The sequence below is a fragment of the Sabethes cyaneus genome, chromosome 3 (assembly GCF_943734655.1).
Source record: "Sabethes cyaneus chromosome 3, idSabCyanKW18_F2, whole genome shotgun sequence".
Taxonomy (NCBI): Eukaryota; Metazoa; Arthropoda; class Insecta; order Diptera; family Culicidae; genus Sabethes; species Sabethes cyaneus.
Window position 1 is genome coordinate 208,013,452 of NC_071355.1, and position 20,800 is coordinate 208,034,251.

Sequence of the window (20,800 nt, forward strand, 5' to 3'; positions counted from 1 at the left end):
TTGTATTGATTTCAACCCATTCGATTTGTAATTGAACATTATTTGAACTTTGGCAATATCGAAGACTTCTGTACGTAACCAGCATATTAAAAATAGGAGTCCTAGCTCAAAGTTGTAATAATCTTTAGCCATAGATCAAAGTCTAATAAATCTTTGTAGATGAAAGGTATTTAAGCATCTGGCGCCAAATACCCTTTTGCTCAGAAAAAATTCGTCGTTCATCATGGTATTTATTCAGGCCGATAGATGCCATACCCAGCATCCAACTTTGTACAAGCAACTAAATACACAGGGGTGAAAAAATCAATTTCATCCCCTAAATCAACAAGTACGTGTTCTAATGAATTCGTTTTTTGTTCTTTCTCTTTCAGGTAAGCAAAGCCCACAAGGTGCGAAGCAAGCGAAACGGTGAGCCAAAAATTGATTAACAGCGTATAGAAATTCCCAAGGCTGTGATGGACCACTCCGCAGCAGCCACTGCCAGTAACCCCACTGTGTAAGGAGAGGAAGTGCGCTTCCCGGCACCCAGCCGGGTCCCGTCGTAATTCATGGTTCCATTTTCTGTGATGTGAATTATGAGGTCAAAATTTCGCCTCAGATCACCTCTCCCGGGCGACCACTCCGGACCGATTGGTCCGGCCGGTCGGCTCCGGAAAACCGGTACACAACACCGCTCGGCTCGTGGCCGTAAATCATTTTCTCTTTCATTTGTAACGAGAGGAACAAAAGCCGGACTTCAGCCAATATGGCGGTTATAATGTAGAGTAAATATTTGCCTTGCTGATCGGTGCGGTGGTAACGCACCGCGTTAGTTTAGCTGTTTAAAACTGTTTCGTGGTGCGTGAAAGTCTGACAGTTTTAATTAACTTTGAAGTTTGCACGGAACTGATTGGTGAACATATAATGATTTTAAAATTGTCACTAAAAGAGCAGCTGTCGGTGGTGAGGTATTTGCTTCAGCATGTTATGTACATAATTGAAGTTATACAGACAAAACTATAAACTTCGCGAATCTTGACGCTAGAGCTCATAGCTTGTGTGTCTGGATAACATGGAAAGCTAATCATGTGCCCATACTTAGACAGACGTTGGGGCTTGAAACTGGTGAATCAGAGCGCGAACTAGATTCGTGTCTACATCACAAGTTTTGAATTGAAGCTCTAACATTTAATTTAATTCAATTCATCTAATCATTTGCTATATTTCTATAATTCAAATTGCCAGATACGTTGTGTCACCGTAAGTTTGCAAATTTAATATTGAATCCGATGCGTTTTCAGAACAGAATCGAGGTCTTTCCAATTACTACTACTTTACTACTTCCAGATGATAATCCACTTGGTAGAGTGGTGCCTCTGATTCTCGACATGAACGGTCTCCAAAGACTAATGCTGGTATGCTCTGCAACATAATGTCCGATCCTAATCTATCGAGCACTAAAAGTCGATTCCTCCTGTTGTTTACGTTTCAATTCCTCTTCCAGTTTTTTCCGTGGTTCTTGAGTCTTTTCTTGAGTGCTCTATTAAAAAGCAAAGCCTAGAATTGCAGTCAGCTGTTAGAGTACAGGGCAATTGCAAGGCCAGTTGCTACGATCCTATTGACTCTAACAGCCGCTCCCAGCCGAGATTCGAACATACGACGACTGACTTATTAGGCCAGCATCAAACCTCGAGGCCAACTGAGTGCTCTATTAGAGTGGTCCATTTCACCATTTGCTTGTGGTCAGCAGGTCGCTTTGCGATGTTCCACTCCATATTCCCTACAGGTGTTATGTAATAACTTACCAAGATATTGGAGACCAATATCATATCTCAGAGATTCTGGATTACCGTATCAATAAAAAATTTCATGTAACGCTTGAGTTGTAGTTTCCGCCCATATTTCTGCTTACTTCTAGCATCATAGAGCCGGCGTGGCATCTTGCAGTATCAAAAATTCATCTGCACTGTACTCGGTCCTGGGTTACTCGTCGCCAATTCCTTAAGCGTCTCTACACATGCAAGTCAGCTTCAACCTGGTCGAGTCATCAAGCACGTTTGGCCCCTCTATTCCTGGCGCCGGTGGAGTTCTTGAATAGAACGGATTCCACTGCACAGTCGTTTGGCATATTTGCGACGTGGCCGACCCGCCGTAGTCTCCAAACTTTTGCCAGGTGTACGATAGGAATCTCTCTAACTAGTGCCTTGCCGCTTTCCGTATGTACTCCGCCGAAAATAATCCACAACGCATTTTGTTCAAATACGACAAGTGAATGTGTGTCCTTCATAGGCAAATTTGAACAGCACAGGCACTCATAAACCCTGCAAATCCTCTTAATATTGGGGATAAACGGCGTAAAAAATTTGGAAGATCATCTTGTGGGTGACGTTGATCAGTATTTTCGCTGAAATCTACTTCAATACTATTATTACTACACGAATCTACTGAAATAGTCGACTAATGTGAGAATAACGTTCGGCATGTCAAAAAATTCATTCACTGTTTCCCATTTTAACGTCAGAGACTTGTGGGGTGTGAGTTGGTTGCATACAGCATCGAACCAGAAGTCTATGACATAAAACCGAGTGCGTACATATAGCAGACCTCCCCTCTTTCAAAAGAATGATGTTGGGGAGCGAAATTATTATGATAAATGTATTCAGAACAAATTTTTTACATTTTAATATTAATTTTACATTCATTCATTTTAACATTCTGACCATGCGTTCAAAAGGTACCATCTTTAAGAAACAAAAATTCAGGAAAATTCCTTTTTTACTTTTAACCTTCTGTCTGTACAAAATAATAATTATGTTGTCTGTATATTGGGGTCAATTTCACCCCAAAATTCAAACTGCTATACTTCAGCACAAGCTACACACTTAAAAAAAAGTACCGAGTTCAGCCAAATTTTGCCGAAATTTCAACAGCCGAACGTTCGGCAAAAATGTCGACGTTGACGGATCTTTAGTAACGTTTGGAAACATAAAAAATTTTGCCGAGCGCTCGGCTTTTGTGATTTCGGCAAAATTTTACCGAACTCAGTGATTTTTTTGAAGTGTGCAGACGGATTTTCAAATTTTTAGATGTTTTAGAAAGGCAATTTAATGGACTGAATGATAAAATTATGAATGATAACTTGGCAGGAGGGCTGCTTTACAAATAGGGGTTGTAGTAAAAATAGGTCGAAAAAATCGGAATTTTTCAAATTTGTGACTTTTTTATCACAAAATCCTTACCACCGAGATTAATTCTTGCTGCTACAAAAATATACCCGAACACGGGATCTTTAAAGTTACGTGTCGCATTTTGCAGGATTTGCTCGCTAGATGGCGTTTATCCGGAAAAATTGATCTTTTTTGGTCTCTTCCGAGGTCAGCTAATAGCACTAATTAGCATTACTCTTTTAACCCGATAAGGCCATTGCAAATCATTTTCAAAGTTTTTGTCACCCCCCCCCCCCCCCTCTCGCCTTGGAAATTGGCTCGAAAAATCGGGTGGCAAAAAAATAATTTATAGGATTGAGTTAATTTTTTTTATAAAATCAATTGTCTTTGGGCTCTACAGTCTAAAACACTCGAAAAATGAGTGTACGAGTTGAGTTAACGCTTCTAGCACGAAATAGAAATGAAATGAAATAGAAATGAACTCGGACAAAAAAAATTTTCTTGCATTTTTGTCTTGTTGTTCGCAGATTTTTGCATGAAAAATAACAACGTATTTATTAAAAGCAACAATAGATTTGGTTTTTAAGTAAAAATGCCTAAAATCCATATTTCTTTGCTCGATTAAAAAATTCTCTTAGTTTTTTTTTGCCTCCCCCCCTTCAGTGGCCCAACACCGGAAGGACAAAAACTTTTTTAAATATTTGTAATGGCCTAATTAAAAACGAAAAAACGACCGTTTGCTTTGTTTAAAAATTTTTGGTTGGCTTTCGGTCACGGGTTAATTGCGAAAATATTTATTTTCCGTTTACAGTCGATGTTTCGAGGGATAGGGATATATTATACAATCTGTGTTCGATGTGCCCGGGTAAAACCTGTTGTAGAATAACAAACTTTCCACAGTGCAATGACACAATCCACTTGAAAAAAGAAATATTTGTATACGTTCTGTCCTGAAGATGAGGGGATATCCCTCGAAACGTCGACTGTAAACGGAAAATAAATATTTTCGCACGTAACCCGTGACCGAAAGCCAACCAAAAATTTCTAATTAAAAACTGTTAAACATTTAAGTCTTCAGATAACACAACAAAAAGCCAATGAGAAGGTGACGGAAACTCAAAGTAAAGACAGCAAGTGCCCACAAACAGACGACGAAAAGGCGATGGAAAAGTGACGAAAAAGTAATGAAAATATGACGCAAAAATACAATGGAAATAACAAAAACACGATGAAAGGATGACGAAAAGACGAGAAAGAGACGCCAAAAAAGCGACAAATAGGTAAAAAAGATTACCCAAAGCGACAAAAAGACAGCGAAAGAGACACAAAAATAAGACAGAAATCTGACAAAAGAACGTCGAAGAGACCGCAAAAAGACAACATTTTTGATGTCTTGACCAGGGCTTCGACCGATCCTTTTTTTCTACCGCAGTCACACCAACGCGCATTCAAGTTCACACCGTCCGTTTAGAGGTGGAATACGAACGCTATGCATAACACAACTGGCAGTTTGCTCAGTCAAACGCCGATTGCACGCAGCAGAACGAACGCGTTCTAAAACTTTTTGACATTTTCGTTTCGATCAGGTTGCCTTTACCGTTTGGAGCAGCGAATGACTGCAAAACAGTCTAATGACCGGCAATCACCGCGCTAACGAAAATCACACAATCGTATGATTCAATACTACAAAAAAACAACCACAACATGTGCTTGGAAGAAGTCGGTGGGACTCCGTCCAATACAAACGAATATTTTGCTTGCGTCCGACCGACGTCCGGGTGACAAACTATTACTGTGAGCAGCCGATTTGGAGACAAAAAGAGAAACGAAAAAATACGTCACCGTATGCTTCCAGTCAGTTTGCAGTTTATATTCTCAAAGCGCAAAGCAAAACGGGAGACCGACTGTTTGCTTTTGCTGAGATGCCGCATAAATTGTAAGACGGCAGCAGCGCAAGCAAAAAACAGTCAAATGATCGTTCAAAAAGCGGAGTTTGAATGCGGAAAGTTCGCATTCACGGCAGTCACATTCAACTTGCGATCCCTTTTCAAGCCCTGATCTTGACAAGAAACAGGACAACGAAAAAATGGCAAAAATGTGACGAAAAGATGACAAAAAGGCGAAGGAAAGGTAGTAAAAAGACACCAAACAACAACGAGGAAAACGTTAAGAACAGCAAAAAACCGACGAAAAAATATCATGAATAAACATCGGAAAACGATGAACAGACGATGAAAATACAATGAAAAGATGACAAAAAGATCCTGAAAAAAATGTGGGGTTAGGAATGATAAAAAGACAACGAATACGAAGAAAACAACTCAAAAAGATGGTAAAACGACAGCGAAAAGACAACAATGAGATGACAAAAAACAACAAATCGATGACGGAAATACAACGAAAACATGACGACAAGTAGACGAAAGACCATGAAAAAAATGAAGAGGACAAAAAAACAAAAAAGGCGTGTAAAAACGCCAAAGAAGCGAAAAATAGTTTCATTGATTTCTGAGAAGGTGCTGCCAACCCCATAGTCGAGTTAGCGATAAATCCGTCTATAAATAGACGCAGAAAAAGCGACGAAGGGACGATAAAATAAAACAGTAAAACAGCGACAAGAAATGCCAAGAAAGGCTATAAATGACAACAAAAAGATGCCATCAAGAGTAATCAAAAACGCTAAAACAGCCGTCAAAACATAACAGAAAGACGTCGAAAACACGTTAGAAATGTGCAAAAAAAAACTACAAAAACGCTAAAACAGACAATGACAACCGCTAAAAGGAGACAATAAAAACAGATGTTGAAAAGAACGGAAAGACGTAAAGAACGACCAACATACATTGAAAAGACATAGCACACATAGCAAAAATAGACGAAAAACTAAAAACAAAAGATGGGGTCAGTGCCAGTGCCAGTGCATTCACGCCTCTCACACAGAGGGCCCGGGTTCAAATCTCAAACCCGCACAAGTCACGAATGATCCATTTTGTTAAAGTAACTATAATCTAACAACGGTAATCAACAACCAGACAAGAAAACGTAACCATATTACCTTTGAAAAAGGCAAAAACCAAAGACCGAAACGTCAGGAAATATAAAAAAGCCGTTTCCGATATAAAACTGACTGGAAAACCGAAAATCCACATTACAAAAAAAAAACAAAAGACGAAATTACCAAATGACGAATTTTTAAAATCGGAAGGCGAATGATGAATGATCAAAAACGAAAGTCCAGAATAAGCGTCCTTAAATAATTTAGAATCTGGCTGTATGGTACCCCGGGGCAAGTCGGAATACGGGGTAAGTGGGAACGGAGCTCATAACTCGCTGCAACCTGAATTACTCCAACCGAACCCTTCTAGAAATGATACAACTCAAACGCATACATTATAATTATAGTTTAATTATAATAGGCTTTCCAAATACCAAGATTGAACTTTTAATTTGGGTGTCGTTTTCAATTTACGTTGTAAATTGGACGCACCTTTCTGAAAATGATGTTTTGATTCCAAGGATTTTGATTCCAGGTACAACTGAGCATCTTGTACACGATGTAAGATTAGGCGGGTGTTATATGAGAAGCAACGAATTCTACAATTTTTAAAAATGGTCTCAAATTTGCAAATATTAACCGATTTGGCTGAAATTTTGACCAAAGGCTTAGGATTGAATATAAAACAAGTGATGTTGAGATGAGGAATGTGGGTCATTTTTAAGGTCACTTTAAGAACCCCTAAAGTGAGAAAAATTTCATTTTTTTAGTTAAATTTCATATTTAATTGAAAAAATCTTATCTAAATTTTGTAAAACCATAGTGAATATGTATATATTCTGAAAGCTTGTCCTCTAAGCTTTCCAAAAAATGTATAAAAAACTTAAAATTGCTTGAAAAATTATTGAGTTATTCATGATAGTATGTGTACATCTAGCCAAAAAACGTTTTTTTGCAATAACTTGAAATTTTGGGGGTGTTAGGAAGATTTCAAATGTGATTTCGTGATGTACTAGGTGTGACTAGCAACGTCAACTAGGTCATTTGAGAAGTATTTTTTCCGTGTAACACCGTGTAATCATTCGACGCCATTATTCGGAAAAACTGTTCTTCAAGCATTTTACCACTTTTTCAAATAAATAAAATTGTCGCATAGCCTTACATAATTCTCACAATTTTTCCATTTATACACCATTATTTTTTCAGCCTTGTATCTCACTAGCTTTATCTTCTATATATTTTATGCGGGTAATTTAACTTGCATCACTCACCTCCTATCAATTTGTATTTTTCTCGCTAGTTTCATTTTCCAAATTTGTAAAATAAACACTGATTCACCAGTTTCCGTCATCGCCAAAATGTTATCTCGGATATACATCGATAAAATAAAAAAGACTACCTCATCGTCAATGTGTGTACCAAAAGGGGAGGTTAATTCCAACAAGTGAATGTAGCTATGACATTATACTTGGTAGGTTTATCGAGAAACATACAAGATACAAGACTTTTCATCACTTATCTAAATATTTACTGAATTGGTGAACTGCTGGTATCCGTTGTAATGTTTATAGAGCGGTAAAATCGACCTCATGCCAATCAATTTATTGTAATTATTACAGAGGTAGTGATTAAATTGTCCCAACTAATAACTAGCAGCTCCCATCAAAACGGATGATACAATAGAGAAAGGTTGTAAGGGAAAATTGTGCACCATCAAGTACTAGGTATACACCTCCCTCACTATCGCCCGAAAAGGTCGACACGTAACTAATTTGGCCGTCACCTTTTCCATTAACATCTACTTTCCAGCTTCATTTTGATGCTAGAAATCCAATTTAGCCTATCTTTTCTCTTCCATGGCGGGCCTGTTGCCCGCCTGTTGCCAATATAACGTCCGTTCCGACACCGGCACTGAAAACTCTCTGAAACGGTCAGCGAATGGCCGTTTGCATAAAAGGTTGAACCATTTTCATACTAGCGCACACCATTCGCAAAAGGTCTACACCCAAAGTAGGGTAAACAGACCGGGCATGTTACAAAGTTTTTACAAAAGAAATTGGTTCTCACGCTCTAGCTACCTCCTATTGACGAATACCTGCTACCAATACGGAACGGGAGCAACAACATAGGAACCTTTTGCGAATGGTTCCAACCATTATCTCCCCAGAATTGGCCCCTTTGCAGTGCATTTTATTTATTCAATCCGTTTTATGTGCGAGGGGTCTGCTCGGCAAAGGAAATCTCGCACAATAATAGCCCGAAATATTTTGAGAAACCGCACATAAAACGTGGTTATTCGAAATTGTGAACCTTAACAAAGAATTTATAAAGACTATTTAGCGTGGATTTTTTTATGAGTATTGATTTGTCGTCCGGCAAAAAAACATCTGAAAGGCCAAACTAAACCGATGTTGCACTATTTCGAGAATTAGATCCGGCACTTGAGTGTATTAAGGCAGATCAATTTTCAAGTCTATTTCAATGCTATACATTACAACAGTGTTACCTCTCAGAACGGTGTCTAACAAAGGCACAACAGACGGTCCGAACATTCCAGGTTGGGTTTGTGATTCCAAACTTGATAACTGGCACACCCCAATCTTGGTCGGAATACTTCCGTCCCTGGCCTGAAGCAATACGCCCCGTTCGGCGTAAACAAAGCTCGCTATTTGCAAGCTCGTTAAGCGCTGGACGCTGTAACAAGTACCAATAGAACAAGAGCCTCCAACAACTCCTGCCAGTAAAGAACCTGCCTCTTGCGAAGGTCGGCTCTTCACTTGGCTTCGCATTTTGTTTACGTTGGCTAAGCATCAGCCTGGCTCCCTTGAAAAAACAACTAAATTAGCCATCCTTTAAACAAGCCACAGTCAGTCTGGTTATAGGGTTGCCAAGTGGCCGGTCAGCCTGACAAAAAGGCCAGTTTTTCGACACAAGTAGCCATGTTCGAACAGTGGCTGGGGCTGGGGAATGCAATGGCAAGATCTAAACTCTTAGATTGAATCTCTCATTTAGCCGCAAAAAATTTCACGAGAATGTAAACTTAAAGACTGAATCGAAAATCGAATATAAATTTGAAACTAAAAGTGATCTTTTTTTAAAAGTTAGTGTCCGTACCGGCGGTGGATTTTAAAAATTTTAAACTTGGCAACCCTGGCCTGGTACTTCAGCATAAAGTTAAACCTGTTTGCTGAAAGTACCAGTTCACTGACGTGCTGTGTTCTTTATTCGTCTCGCGAAACAACAGCATAAAATTACTCAACAGTCAGAATAATCAACAGTGCCATAATTACTGTAAATAGTGCAAATAGAACCTTCACAAGATATAGGTCACTTTAAATCATGATATAAAATTAAAACGTCAATTTATATTTCGAGTGAAGTGAACAGATTTTATTACTTTAAAGCTTGACATGAATCTATGTATACAATACAATCACAATACATTCACAATTATTATTCCAAAGAAGAACAATAATTGGGCTAATTTTTTTCGCGCATACCATGCAGTGCTTTTTTGCAACAGTTCATTATTTGCGAGACAAAAGGAACAAATACAAATACGGTAACTCGTCACTTGTACGGGGCTTGGCTAAGCAGACCCATTGAAAGTCAAGCGAAATTAATCTGATAGAGTATACCGCTTTGTTTTGCCGTTCTAGCGATATGGAGTGCAACTGTTTGCAGTCCTGTTTCTTTACATGCTGGACTGTGAAATGTTTGAGTTGCTCAATTTCAAAATCCAACAGGTTCATGACAGTCAAACTTGGATCACTAACTGGCCGTTCCATTAGTTTTCAGCAGGCGAGCAAGAGTGATAAACTTGCGATGGATTGAACTGGCAAACTGACGAATACATTCCTACTTGCGAGCCCAAGCAATAATTCTTTTCTTAAATATTTTTGGATTATTCGAAATCATTCTACTATGAATAAGGTAGTGATGGGAAAGGGTGTTGATTTTAGAACTTTTCAGATTCCACACAGGCCGACACCTGATTTACTGAAGTGAAAGTTTGCCAGGATTTTAATGCCTTTCAAATAGCATTGATTATTTGAGATTCTAGTGTTGTTAACCTGATAATCTTCCGACTTTTAGAGAATTTCATCACCCTGAATTGTCTCGCTGTAGCATCCATTTACTAGTCCGTGTTTGTATAAATAAATTTCAATATCAACAGTATCTGTGTACTTTAGTTGTATAGTAATGAATAACAAAATCGCATTTTGCATTTATAATTTTCAGTATAAGCATTGATTAGCACATCACATGTTCATAATCCATCACGCGTCAGTTTGCCGACGCCCAAAAACCTAGTCACCTTAATTGAGTCAATAATTGCTCACTCCAGAGCATCGAGCTCAAGCAGCACTAGTCAGGTGCTAACCAGCACGTCAGGTGGTTCCCTCCCCAGGAATGAACCGAGAAGATCCCCGTTTATTGCCGTTTCCCGTGCGGTTACTCTCATCAAAACCATTGTGTTAACCCTTACCAGCGTTGTTTTTGTGAGAAATCTTTCTCGAGTCTTGGGGCTTCAATGTGCGCCAGCCAACATCATAGTTCAAAACACTTTCGACGCCTCCCGTGCGACACCCATCCACCCACCCACCAACCGCCCGTAAGGTGAAAAGGCACTCCCAGTCCCACAGTAGCTATTCATCGACACGGCATATAAGATAGCATCAGTCGGAATGCAAACACAGTTGAGAAGATCAGCGTGAAAGCAAAGCTACTCGAAAAGGGTTGTGGAAATCCTTCCAGATACAGTAGGTGCAGTTCAGCAGAAAAAGCACAAGCAAAAACCTGCTACTAAAACGCTACTGCCGCCTTCGCCGCCTGTCTGCTCTCACAATCCATCGTCTAATGGTTCGGTAATGCTCTATCACCATAGGACATAACAAGGATTACGTGCCTATACAAAGCCACATGTTTTAATCACTCTGTCACCGCATCATCCGTTCCCGTTTGTGTTGTGCTACCGAGGAACGCTGGTGTTACCGTGAGAAAAAATGCATCCACTGTTTAGCACTGAAAAGATTATTTAAATATTAATGCTTAAAAAATAGACTAATCTTCTTCGGTTGTTTTAGAATTAGAAAATAAGTTTCACGTCATGAGGGTCTAAAATTTACAGTGATTTATGAAATGACATGTTTAGAATTCATTCAACCTAAATATAAACATTTTACTTTTGATAAGATTCCAATGCATCAAATTATTCTTTAGAATTTATTTGGAAATGATACAATCGTAACGCCAATTTGAAACAAATCTTTATGTTAGCTACTTTGTTTTGTATTGTTTAGCCTTTTCTACTTGCCTATGGACAATGATCATGCAAACATTCAGAGAACACCCACATCCCGCTACCTAGAACTACCTAGATGCCGATTAAAGCATCTTACCACATCTTACACCATATGAATAGTATTGGGCAATTACAAATCGTTAAGAAATAATCGAATAAATCGAGTAAAAAATGAATGACTCGAATAAAAAACCGAATTATTCGTTCATTAATATTATTTTCTTGATATTGGAACCAATATTTACATAGAACGCTTTGAAGGGTAATCTTTCTCATTTTTATCACTAAAATGCGACAAAGAACTACGATCAACCATTAGGACTATTTAACCAAATTCAAACAAATTAATTTATAGTTAAGCATTGCATTAATTTGAAAAATTGCCAATTCTTCAAGAATCGAGAAAATCATACAATCTCAAAAGACGTTCAAGAATTACTGAGCTGAGATTTACGTTAGCTATGAAGATCATTTACTTAAAACAATCTGATTCTCGATTTTATCGATATAAGTTAATACGTTAGACGAACAAAGACATCGGCATCGAAATATCGATTTTTTCGTTTCACTGCCGAATACTGTTATACCTACGGATAAGGCATGAGAGCGTCGGGATTATCTGTGCTCCAAACGTGGGTGAATGGATTGTGCCAATTTTTGTCCTTCCCCCATCGGATCGGACGAATGTAAATGTGAATGCGAACGCGTCGCAAAGAAGCAGAACTGTTGACCCAGATATCACATATATAGCAATCACCCCGATGTGACATACGTAGTACCTAACAAATAATTACGGTTTGACTCGCAGTCACATATTTCCGCAACAAAAGGATGCGAGTTGTCGTTGTACGACTGGAATTTAGCAGTAAATCATGAAAATACGTTGTTCGTAAAGTGTATAAAGAAAGGGTTTTGATTAAGTAGTTGAATTTTAGTTAAGAAAAATATTGTTTTGAAGTTTATTTTGTTTTATAACTGTAAAACATACTATATACTATGGACTGTTCCGATAATTATAAAATAATTATAAATCAGTCCAAAAAGTGGCAAAAAAATTAAATTTCTCAGTGACTAACATTATGCGCGCCAAGGACAGAATAGGCCTGAAGAGCCGTCGAAAGCAGAAGCAACCAAAAAGAAGCACCAAACAGGCTTAAACCATGAATCCAAGGACTCGAAAGCTGGCCGACAAATCAACCTTCATACCTAGAAATAAACGACAAAAACGAAGAGCGATAAACCAGTTATTATCTCTGCCAATAAAACAAACACACGTAGCAACCATAATGTATCACAACAACAGAATAACGGGACAAACAAATGTTGCCTCACGGGTATGAGCAGGATAACTTTCGCTGAGAATATATTTTGATACACACTCACAAGCGCTTGGTTTGGTGTTACAGGTATACAATAAAATATGTGTTTGTCACAAGTTGGCTGGATAAAGACAATACTTTATCAGCAGCTTGAACAAAACGTACAAACAGCAAAAAAGCTAATGAAAAAGACTAGCTTGCTATGACCCAAAGTCTAGCGTACAATGCTAACCAGTGGTTAGTTACCAACGTTACTAAACTAACTTATCAACGTAAACTTTCATCATATATTGTCCCAACATTTTGAAGTAGAAACAATATCAGTGTCCGTTGAGCGTGATTTTTAATTCCCTGCAAAGTATTAAAAATGGTCGGAGAAAACACTTTGCAGAAGCTTATGAGTAGTGTTACGAGAACTCGCGTATCCTGCGAAAAAAAATCACTTACTTTACTTTAGTGGTGACGGTCCGTTATCGATCCTACGCCGAACAAATTATGGTTCACCAGTACTATAGATCCTGGGCTGCCATTCTCCAATCCCCTCAAACACCAGCTGTACGTGCAGCGTCCTTGACAGCGCACATACATCGGGTGCGGGGTCTACCCCGAAGTGTGCGGCCTCTTCCTGGTTCTCTGCTGAAAATAGTTTTGGTTACTCTTTCGTCGGGTATTCTAGCCAGGTTCCCAGTCCACCGCTCGTGGATCAGCTGCTTTCTTTAGCGTGTCCGTAAAGGACCACCGCACAGTGGGGCGACTCCATACAAATGCTGGCCAAGCAAAAAAATCTCTTTAAATCAAGGATAATATGTGGTTCTTAAGTAATTTTGGGGTGCTGAGTCCGAATTTCAGGTTTATTTTGCATTAGAACGTATATTTTTTGTGCTAGGGAGAATTTTCGACTATTTTTCAAGTATTTTTCAAGTATAATGACGTATAAGATATGAGGGTCATTTGGAAAATTATTGCAAATGGATTTTTATAGGATAAAACATTATATAAAACAATACAAAGCAAGTATGAGCTTTAATAATCAACACAAAATCCATATGAGTTAATATTAATCAAAAATCAAAACTTTTCCCCTTATTAGTTTTCTTGATCTTCTTTATCTCCTTCTTCTTTTTCTTCTTCTTCTTCTTTTTCTTCTTCTTCTTCTTCCTCTTCTTCTTCTTCTCCTTCTGCAGAATCACCCGTTTCACGTTTCGTCTTCAATAGTAATATAGCGTTCTCAGAAAGATTTTTCTAATTACATTTTTCCGTTTCGAAGAAGCTATAACCTTTATTCGGAGGAATAAGAAGACGAATAATTCTATCACGATTTGTATTTTCACACTCATTTTTGCATGTAAAATATTGTCTTGTATTTTTATCACTATTTTTAGCATAAGGCAATAACCTTATTTTCGTGAGGGTCAATACCGGTGTAGTGGCTAGCATTCATGCCTCTCACACTGAGGACCGTGGTTCAATTCCCAACCCCGCAGAAGTCACGAATGACCCGAGTTGTTGAAGTGACTATAATTAAACAAAAAAACTTATTTTTGTGCTTCTTCTGTCATTCGTCCTATCAGCAATATGGTTGTCTAGATTCATTTATGACCGCGAATTCAAATTCTTTGCATTGCAGTGACGTATTATATAAGGACTATACCCTGACATAAAGGTTTTTGGTATACAAACAATACAGTTTCAAACAGTTTCGAATTTTTCTGGAATAATGTGTTCAAGAACTTGCTATAAGAAAATTCTCAACCTTTTAATTAATTTCATATCTATACCCGTGATTCCAGAACTAATACCCGGATTGGCATAAGATCTTCGAGCTGTATTTCCGTCATTACTATCGCTGTATCCTCCAGATTTCCTCCAACCTCTAAAATCTAGTCAATATGCAATATGGACCATACATTCGAAGCAGCTTATCCAACCATGTAAAGGAGATATCCCATAATTAAGATATCTTACGTTTGCTTTGAGTGTTTGCATTTTGTCTATATTGTTGAATTCTGATATAGTAGCCTTACAAGCGTAACATCTGTGCTCTGCGCTACTCTGCGCTAAATGAGACTATATCCATTTGAAAGCTTATATTTTACGCTAACTTTTACCGGTAGTGTCAATAGTGGCGAACCTTGGCTTCAAAACTTTTAAGTGTGTTTTACGCGAAAATATGGCACTTTTTTAATAAAAATTAAAATTGTGGCATACTATGATAAAATTACTGCATACTCACTTAATGGGTTTTATTCAGCACTATTTTTTGAAGAACTTTTCCTTAGACACCGTTGAAATCCGAGCTACCATTACACCTCTAGCATGTTTTGAAATATTGGATTATTTTTCAAAAAAACGCTAAAACATGCTGAGATAGCATACTTTAAAGATTCATAGAAAATTCTAATTTCGTCATGTTGCTCTAAAATTTTGGATTTGAACACTTCAATAGTATAGAATTACAGGAAAAATACAACGGAGAGTCGAAATGAACTTTCATTTTTTGGCTGCTGGCCACCGATTCCCCACTGTGCACCGGGAGAATTAGTGTTCTGCAGTTTTGTGCAAATTTGTAAACTACGGGACTTCAGTTGGCTACGTGATCCGTAGAAACCCCGATTGGCAGCTGAAATTCGTCGTTGTACTTCGCGGCTGACATCATTATTACATATCACGAGCGTACCAAGGTATATGAATTCCTCTACTACTTCATATCTCTCCTCACCCAGCTCCACCTTGGCACCAAATGAATACCCAAGTTCCCTATCAGCAACAATGTACTTCGGTTTGGCAGTGTTAATGGTAAGTCCCAATCCGACTGCTTCCCATTTAAAAGCGCAAAGGCCTCTTTCACTGCTCTACTGCTGATTCCGTTTCTTTTTAAGTTTGCACTTCGTATTATTATTATATGAAACCGCTTAGTTAGTTTCGAGGTACGATGCTGATCTAACAAGCCAGTCGTCGTATGTTCGAATCTCAGCTTGGCGGTGCTGCTAGATAGAGTTAGTAGGATCGTTGCACCAGCCCCGTAACTGTCCTGTACTCTAATAGCCGGCTGGTAAGTCTGTCGTTAAAGAAGGGTCAAATTCTCAACAGGTCGTTTATACCCATGGCTTTGCTTTTACTTCTTATTACACCTTCTAAGGCAATGTTGAATAGCAGGTTATAGAGACCCTTGCTCTATCCAACGTCACGAAAGAGGCTAATGTCTCACTCGCTATTCTGACGCATAATTTTGACTTATTAGCCGTCACACGAATCAGGTTATCTGGTTTCGTCGGAAAACCAGGTTTTAGCATTATCTGAAACAATAAACAAATAATTTCGTTTGACTGAATCGTGCGCCGCCTTAAAGCCTACTAGTAGATGATGAGTCTGCAAGTTGTACTTCCGGGACTTATCTGGTAACTGACACAGAGTAAACATCTGATCCGTCGCGAAGTGATCTTCACATAAACCAGCTTGCTACTGACCGTCGAAGAATTTTTAAAAATATGACAAATGACGCCATCCAGCCACTCCTCCGGAACTTGTTCTGCTTTCCAGATCCTGACAATGACACGGTTGATTGCTTCGTACATTCGCTCGCTCCCGCTTTATAAATTCAGCCGGGATACCGTCTCAGCAGTCTTTCCGTTTTTCAGTTCACTGATTACTTTTTTAGCCTTGTCCTGTGTTGACTGAAGTTTTTGGAGCGTCTTAGTAGTAGTCTGTTCCAGTTTAATTCTACTATGTATATTTTATTCTTAACAGATACGTATTTCGCCTACGACATGCACGACTTTTGATTTGATTTTTTATTTAATTTTCTGATTGTCCTGTGCAGTTGGCCATCACTCACAATTCTCACCCTGTTCCTTCTGAACTTCGTGTTTACCTCTCCATTCAACAACGTCTAGAAGTGCTCCTTTCACCTTCCTTCCTTCCTTCCTTCCTTCCTTCCTTCCTTCCTTCCTTCCTTCCTTCCTTCCTTCCTTCCTTCCTTCCTTCCTTCCTTCCTTCCTTCCTTCCTTCCTTCCTTCCTTCCTTCCTTCCTTCCTTCCTTCCTTCCTTCCTTCCTTCCTTCCTTCCTTCCTTCCTTCCTTCCTTCCTTCCTTCCTTCCTTCCTTCCTTCCTTCCTTCCTTCCTTCCTTCCATAACAGGCATAACAAAATTCTTGCACCTCAGTTTTTTGTAGAAACTTCGTGTGTCGCTGCTGACAAACCTGCGCTAGAGAGTTTCTCTGTTCTGACGTGTGGCAGTGAGCATGCGAATCCTGCCCTTGTTCTTCTTACTTGTCACTCTCTGGAAATCGGCACCAAACCAGCTGTTACGCTGTCTCCTACGGCTACGCGTATTATTTAGCACATTTCTCGCAGTTGTTTCCAGTGTTGCGAAGCCCGCACTCGTGAATTTTCTCACACACGCGTACTCATTTTAACGAACACGCCGGCATGAGAATTCCTTTAAAGCTCCTCCTTTTATTAAATCATACAGTGCAAAGAGTTTTTGCGCGTATGTATTTAGCTAACAGCTACAGTTGTCGCTCATCGTTCGTCGTTGCAGCCCGATCTACTGATGGCGATTACACGCGAGGACTCGCGCATCCGCTCGTGAGTAGAATTGAGGGCGAAGATGAAGAAGAAGAAGAACAAGTAATGCAAAATTTGTATCCCAGTGCGCCACCAGCCTCACGGGCACTCGCGGGGAATGAGTTTTTTGCCTCGGGAATAAGTCATGCAGAAAGACGATGTGAGGATGAACGTGCGCGAGTGTGTGGGTAACAAAATATCTCACACAGCACCGGCGGCTGTTTCTTTTACGCCTAAGTGTGCGGCGTAAGTGTTGCATGCTATTTTTCCCATACTCTTTCGCGTGTGAGCAGGCATGGTTGACTTCTCGCTCGATTCGCAACATTGGTTGTTTCTATGGAACCACCCAAGTAACAATTCTAAGTTTTCTTACGTTCCTCTGGTGGTTTTCATGACCAATTTCATGAAAACGCTAACCAGAACTTCTTGATGACCGCTACAAAACAGCCTTCCGACCAAGGGGCCTTCTTTTCAGAATGTTTTAATAACCTCTTTAAGAATCAGGTTATAAGCTTAAGTAGTTTTATCACACTCTAGAGAAAGCAGCAATAAAGCGAAAAGAATACGCGGCTTGGCAGATACCGCCATAAATTAATGAAACTTTTCGCTACAAATCGTCTATAGTGATCATAATAAAATTTCCGATAAAATAAACAATAAATCTTCAGCCGTCTCCGTTAGTTTGCAGCATCTGCGTTTTAAATTTTATCGTGCATATTGATATGATCAGTGGATCAGCCATCAAAATTTTACAATTTTCGAAAACTGGTTGTTTTCACAAAATAAACATATTCAATTAGTCAATCTCTATTTCTAACAAAATCATTTTAGTGGCTTCCTGCGACAGGAAAGCCGATTGATAATGACTTTCTTTCTGCAAAACACTTTGCTTTAATGAAACATTGTTTGCGATCTAAGACAAAATACTAGAATATGGCAATATGGCCTCGCATAAAAAAATTATTTCAGTGTTGAACTGCAATATTCTTCACAATAGCAGCAATAAATCTGATTTGTCAGGGTGTTACTGTTTTAATAGCTCTATAAAACTAACAGATTTATTGCGATTCGACAAGCAACCGTAATAAGATCAATTTTGATTGGCGCGCTATTTTGTGTTGCTACGCCACACTAATGGTAAGTTAATAAGAGATGTGATTTAGCAAACTAGTTTTAACGTGGTAGCACAAGCAACAATATATTTGCTTTATTAACAGTTTTATTATGGTTTTATAGCTAGCTATAACTGTGTTTTAAATCGTATGGCATAGTACCATAATAAAACCAGAGATAACGATTAATACCGCAATTGGACAAAATGGACTATACCTGCATTTCGCACAGTATGGAATGGATGCGATTTGATTCTTCTGATGTTTTGATAACATTTGGAAGCTATTTGAGTTCGTTTCACGGGCAGCAAATAAGTTTTTATACTGTTTAATTAGCTTTTATCATGATTTTTGGGGAAAATAGGCCAAAATGGACCACTTCCCGAAGTCTGCGGAGGATGAAACCATCACCAATCGATTTCCTGCATTTTTTACACAAGAAGAGGTATCTTGTAAGATTCCAAACCAGCGGTTTCTGATTCTTAGGATTATGAGCTCATTTTTGCCCATTGTGCAACGCTTTAAAAATTTAATTTTTGCCTTATCTTTTCTGAGCTTTTGAATTCATTGATTGTTCAAGCATTCGTTTGCACACGTGTGTTTTGCTTCTATGTTTATTTTTGATTTTTTTCATAGTTTCATAAAGGGTCGATCATAGCAGGGATTAAATTGAGCTACCAGACAGTTGCAACTACAGCTCGATATGGGCAGATTTTTCAGAAGATAACATGCTAGAACTTATAAAAGTAACACTCTGTTTACCACTTCTTGGTGTTTGCACTATACTATTGGCTCTGTTGTGTACGATTACTGTTCAGAAAGTTATGCCTTGACCCAACCTGATTTAACATCCACTTTCGGGGGCTTGAAAGATAGACTAGGTAGACAGCAAAAATTAGCAGTAAGTTAGCCGCAAATATGTTTTACCTTTTCTGGTTAAAAACATTATCAGTATCACCAAATTAACATCATGCAAACCGAATCGTCCCTTGTTGGTACTTGCCGCCCGTTCGAAGCAAAAAGGATACAATAATAATAAAATTATAAGCTCTTTTAAACACTTCATTAACAACAGCCTTCATCTGGTCGTCGTAACACGAGCCCGCTTCGTTGGTCTCATACATATGACGTGGTGGCGGTGGTGGTGGCTACCGGAGGCGCAGTGACCAAAGCACACATTTTCCGAGAGCTTTTTTTTCATCTCAAATATTCACATTCACACAGACAAAGAATAGGTCGGTAGGTATATGGGCAGTCTGGATGTGCCGGCGCGGAGGCTTTTGTGTGTGAAGTTTTCAATAGCGATTATAATACGACGTGTGTAATCTCGATTAGCGTTGGGGAAAATAAACGAAAACAAGTTTGATTCTGTGTCACAAACTGTGTATGATAATAGTGGAGACGTGACTTGTTTTTTTTTTTGGCAATATTTGATTTGTCTCTCCTCTTTCGTTTATCCTCCTGTAGTAGCTGAACGCAAGTTAAGTTAAGTTCACTTTTTGTTGTAGTTTATTCCAATTATCTTTAGGTCCGAAACAAAGTTTCAAGCATGTTTTGCAAACCGGCGTTGTATCTACTGAAAATATTTATGAACAACTTGTGGTGTGCTTGTTTTTCTGAGAGGACTTTCAGCTGTTTGGTTTGGCACAACTGGAAATACTGACTCGAAGTGAGAGATTTGTCATAAAATGTCTTCCCTCAGTATGTGACTATTCAAGTGTGTAACACACGATGCACGATTTGCTGCAGCAATAAGCCATTTCAGCAAATGTCGACAGTTCCGGCAGTGAACTTTGAACTTTAATGAAAAACAAACATTTGAAAGTTAGATGCGTGTCTTCCTCAACTGCCGGCAACTGCTGTACCTACCTACACGTGAGGACATGTGGTTCCGCTATGCTAGAAGTAACGCCGTTTCCTTTTCGTAACTAGCTACACCGTAAAGTGAAACATTTACTTGCCTGAAAACACTAGGTACTTGAAACGGCAACCTTTGCCGGGCATAAGTGTCTCTCAGGGTCTAACGTAATCTGACTAAACTTAACGTCGTCGTCGTCGCTGGCATCACATGATATTAACGTTTCGTCTATTTTTCCATTGCGATTTAAAAAAGTCATTTTTTGCTATGTAAAATATGCTTAGTTCAGAAAAACGATTGTGGCTGTTTTTGTTACCGGCAAACCGACTACAACTGGTTCCTACTTTGTATTTATGACTCTCATAAACAGAAAAAATTATACCATGCTGCATCAAAATCCGGACGGTACCAATATCCGGACACCTTCACTAATTTATCATTATTAAGTAATAATATATCCAATTTATGAGGTATAGCTATGTGGTTTACTTTGCAAATAT

General features: G+C 38.8%; 1 protein-coding gene across 1 annotated transcript in view; it reads left to right on the top strand.

The window, feature by feature from the left end:
* The first annotated feature begins 903 nt into the window (after positions 1-903).
* Positions 904-20,800, top strand: part of LOC128740655 (receptor-type tyrosine-protein phosphatase kappa) — a 58,929-nt gene continuing 39,032 nt past the window's right edge. The window contains exon 1 of the mRNA XM_053836217.1: positions 904-947. Coding sequence (XP_053692192.1) covers positions 904-947 — 44 coding nt within the window. The remainder of the gene's footprint in view (positions 948-20,800) is intronic.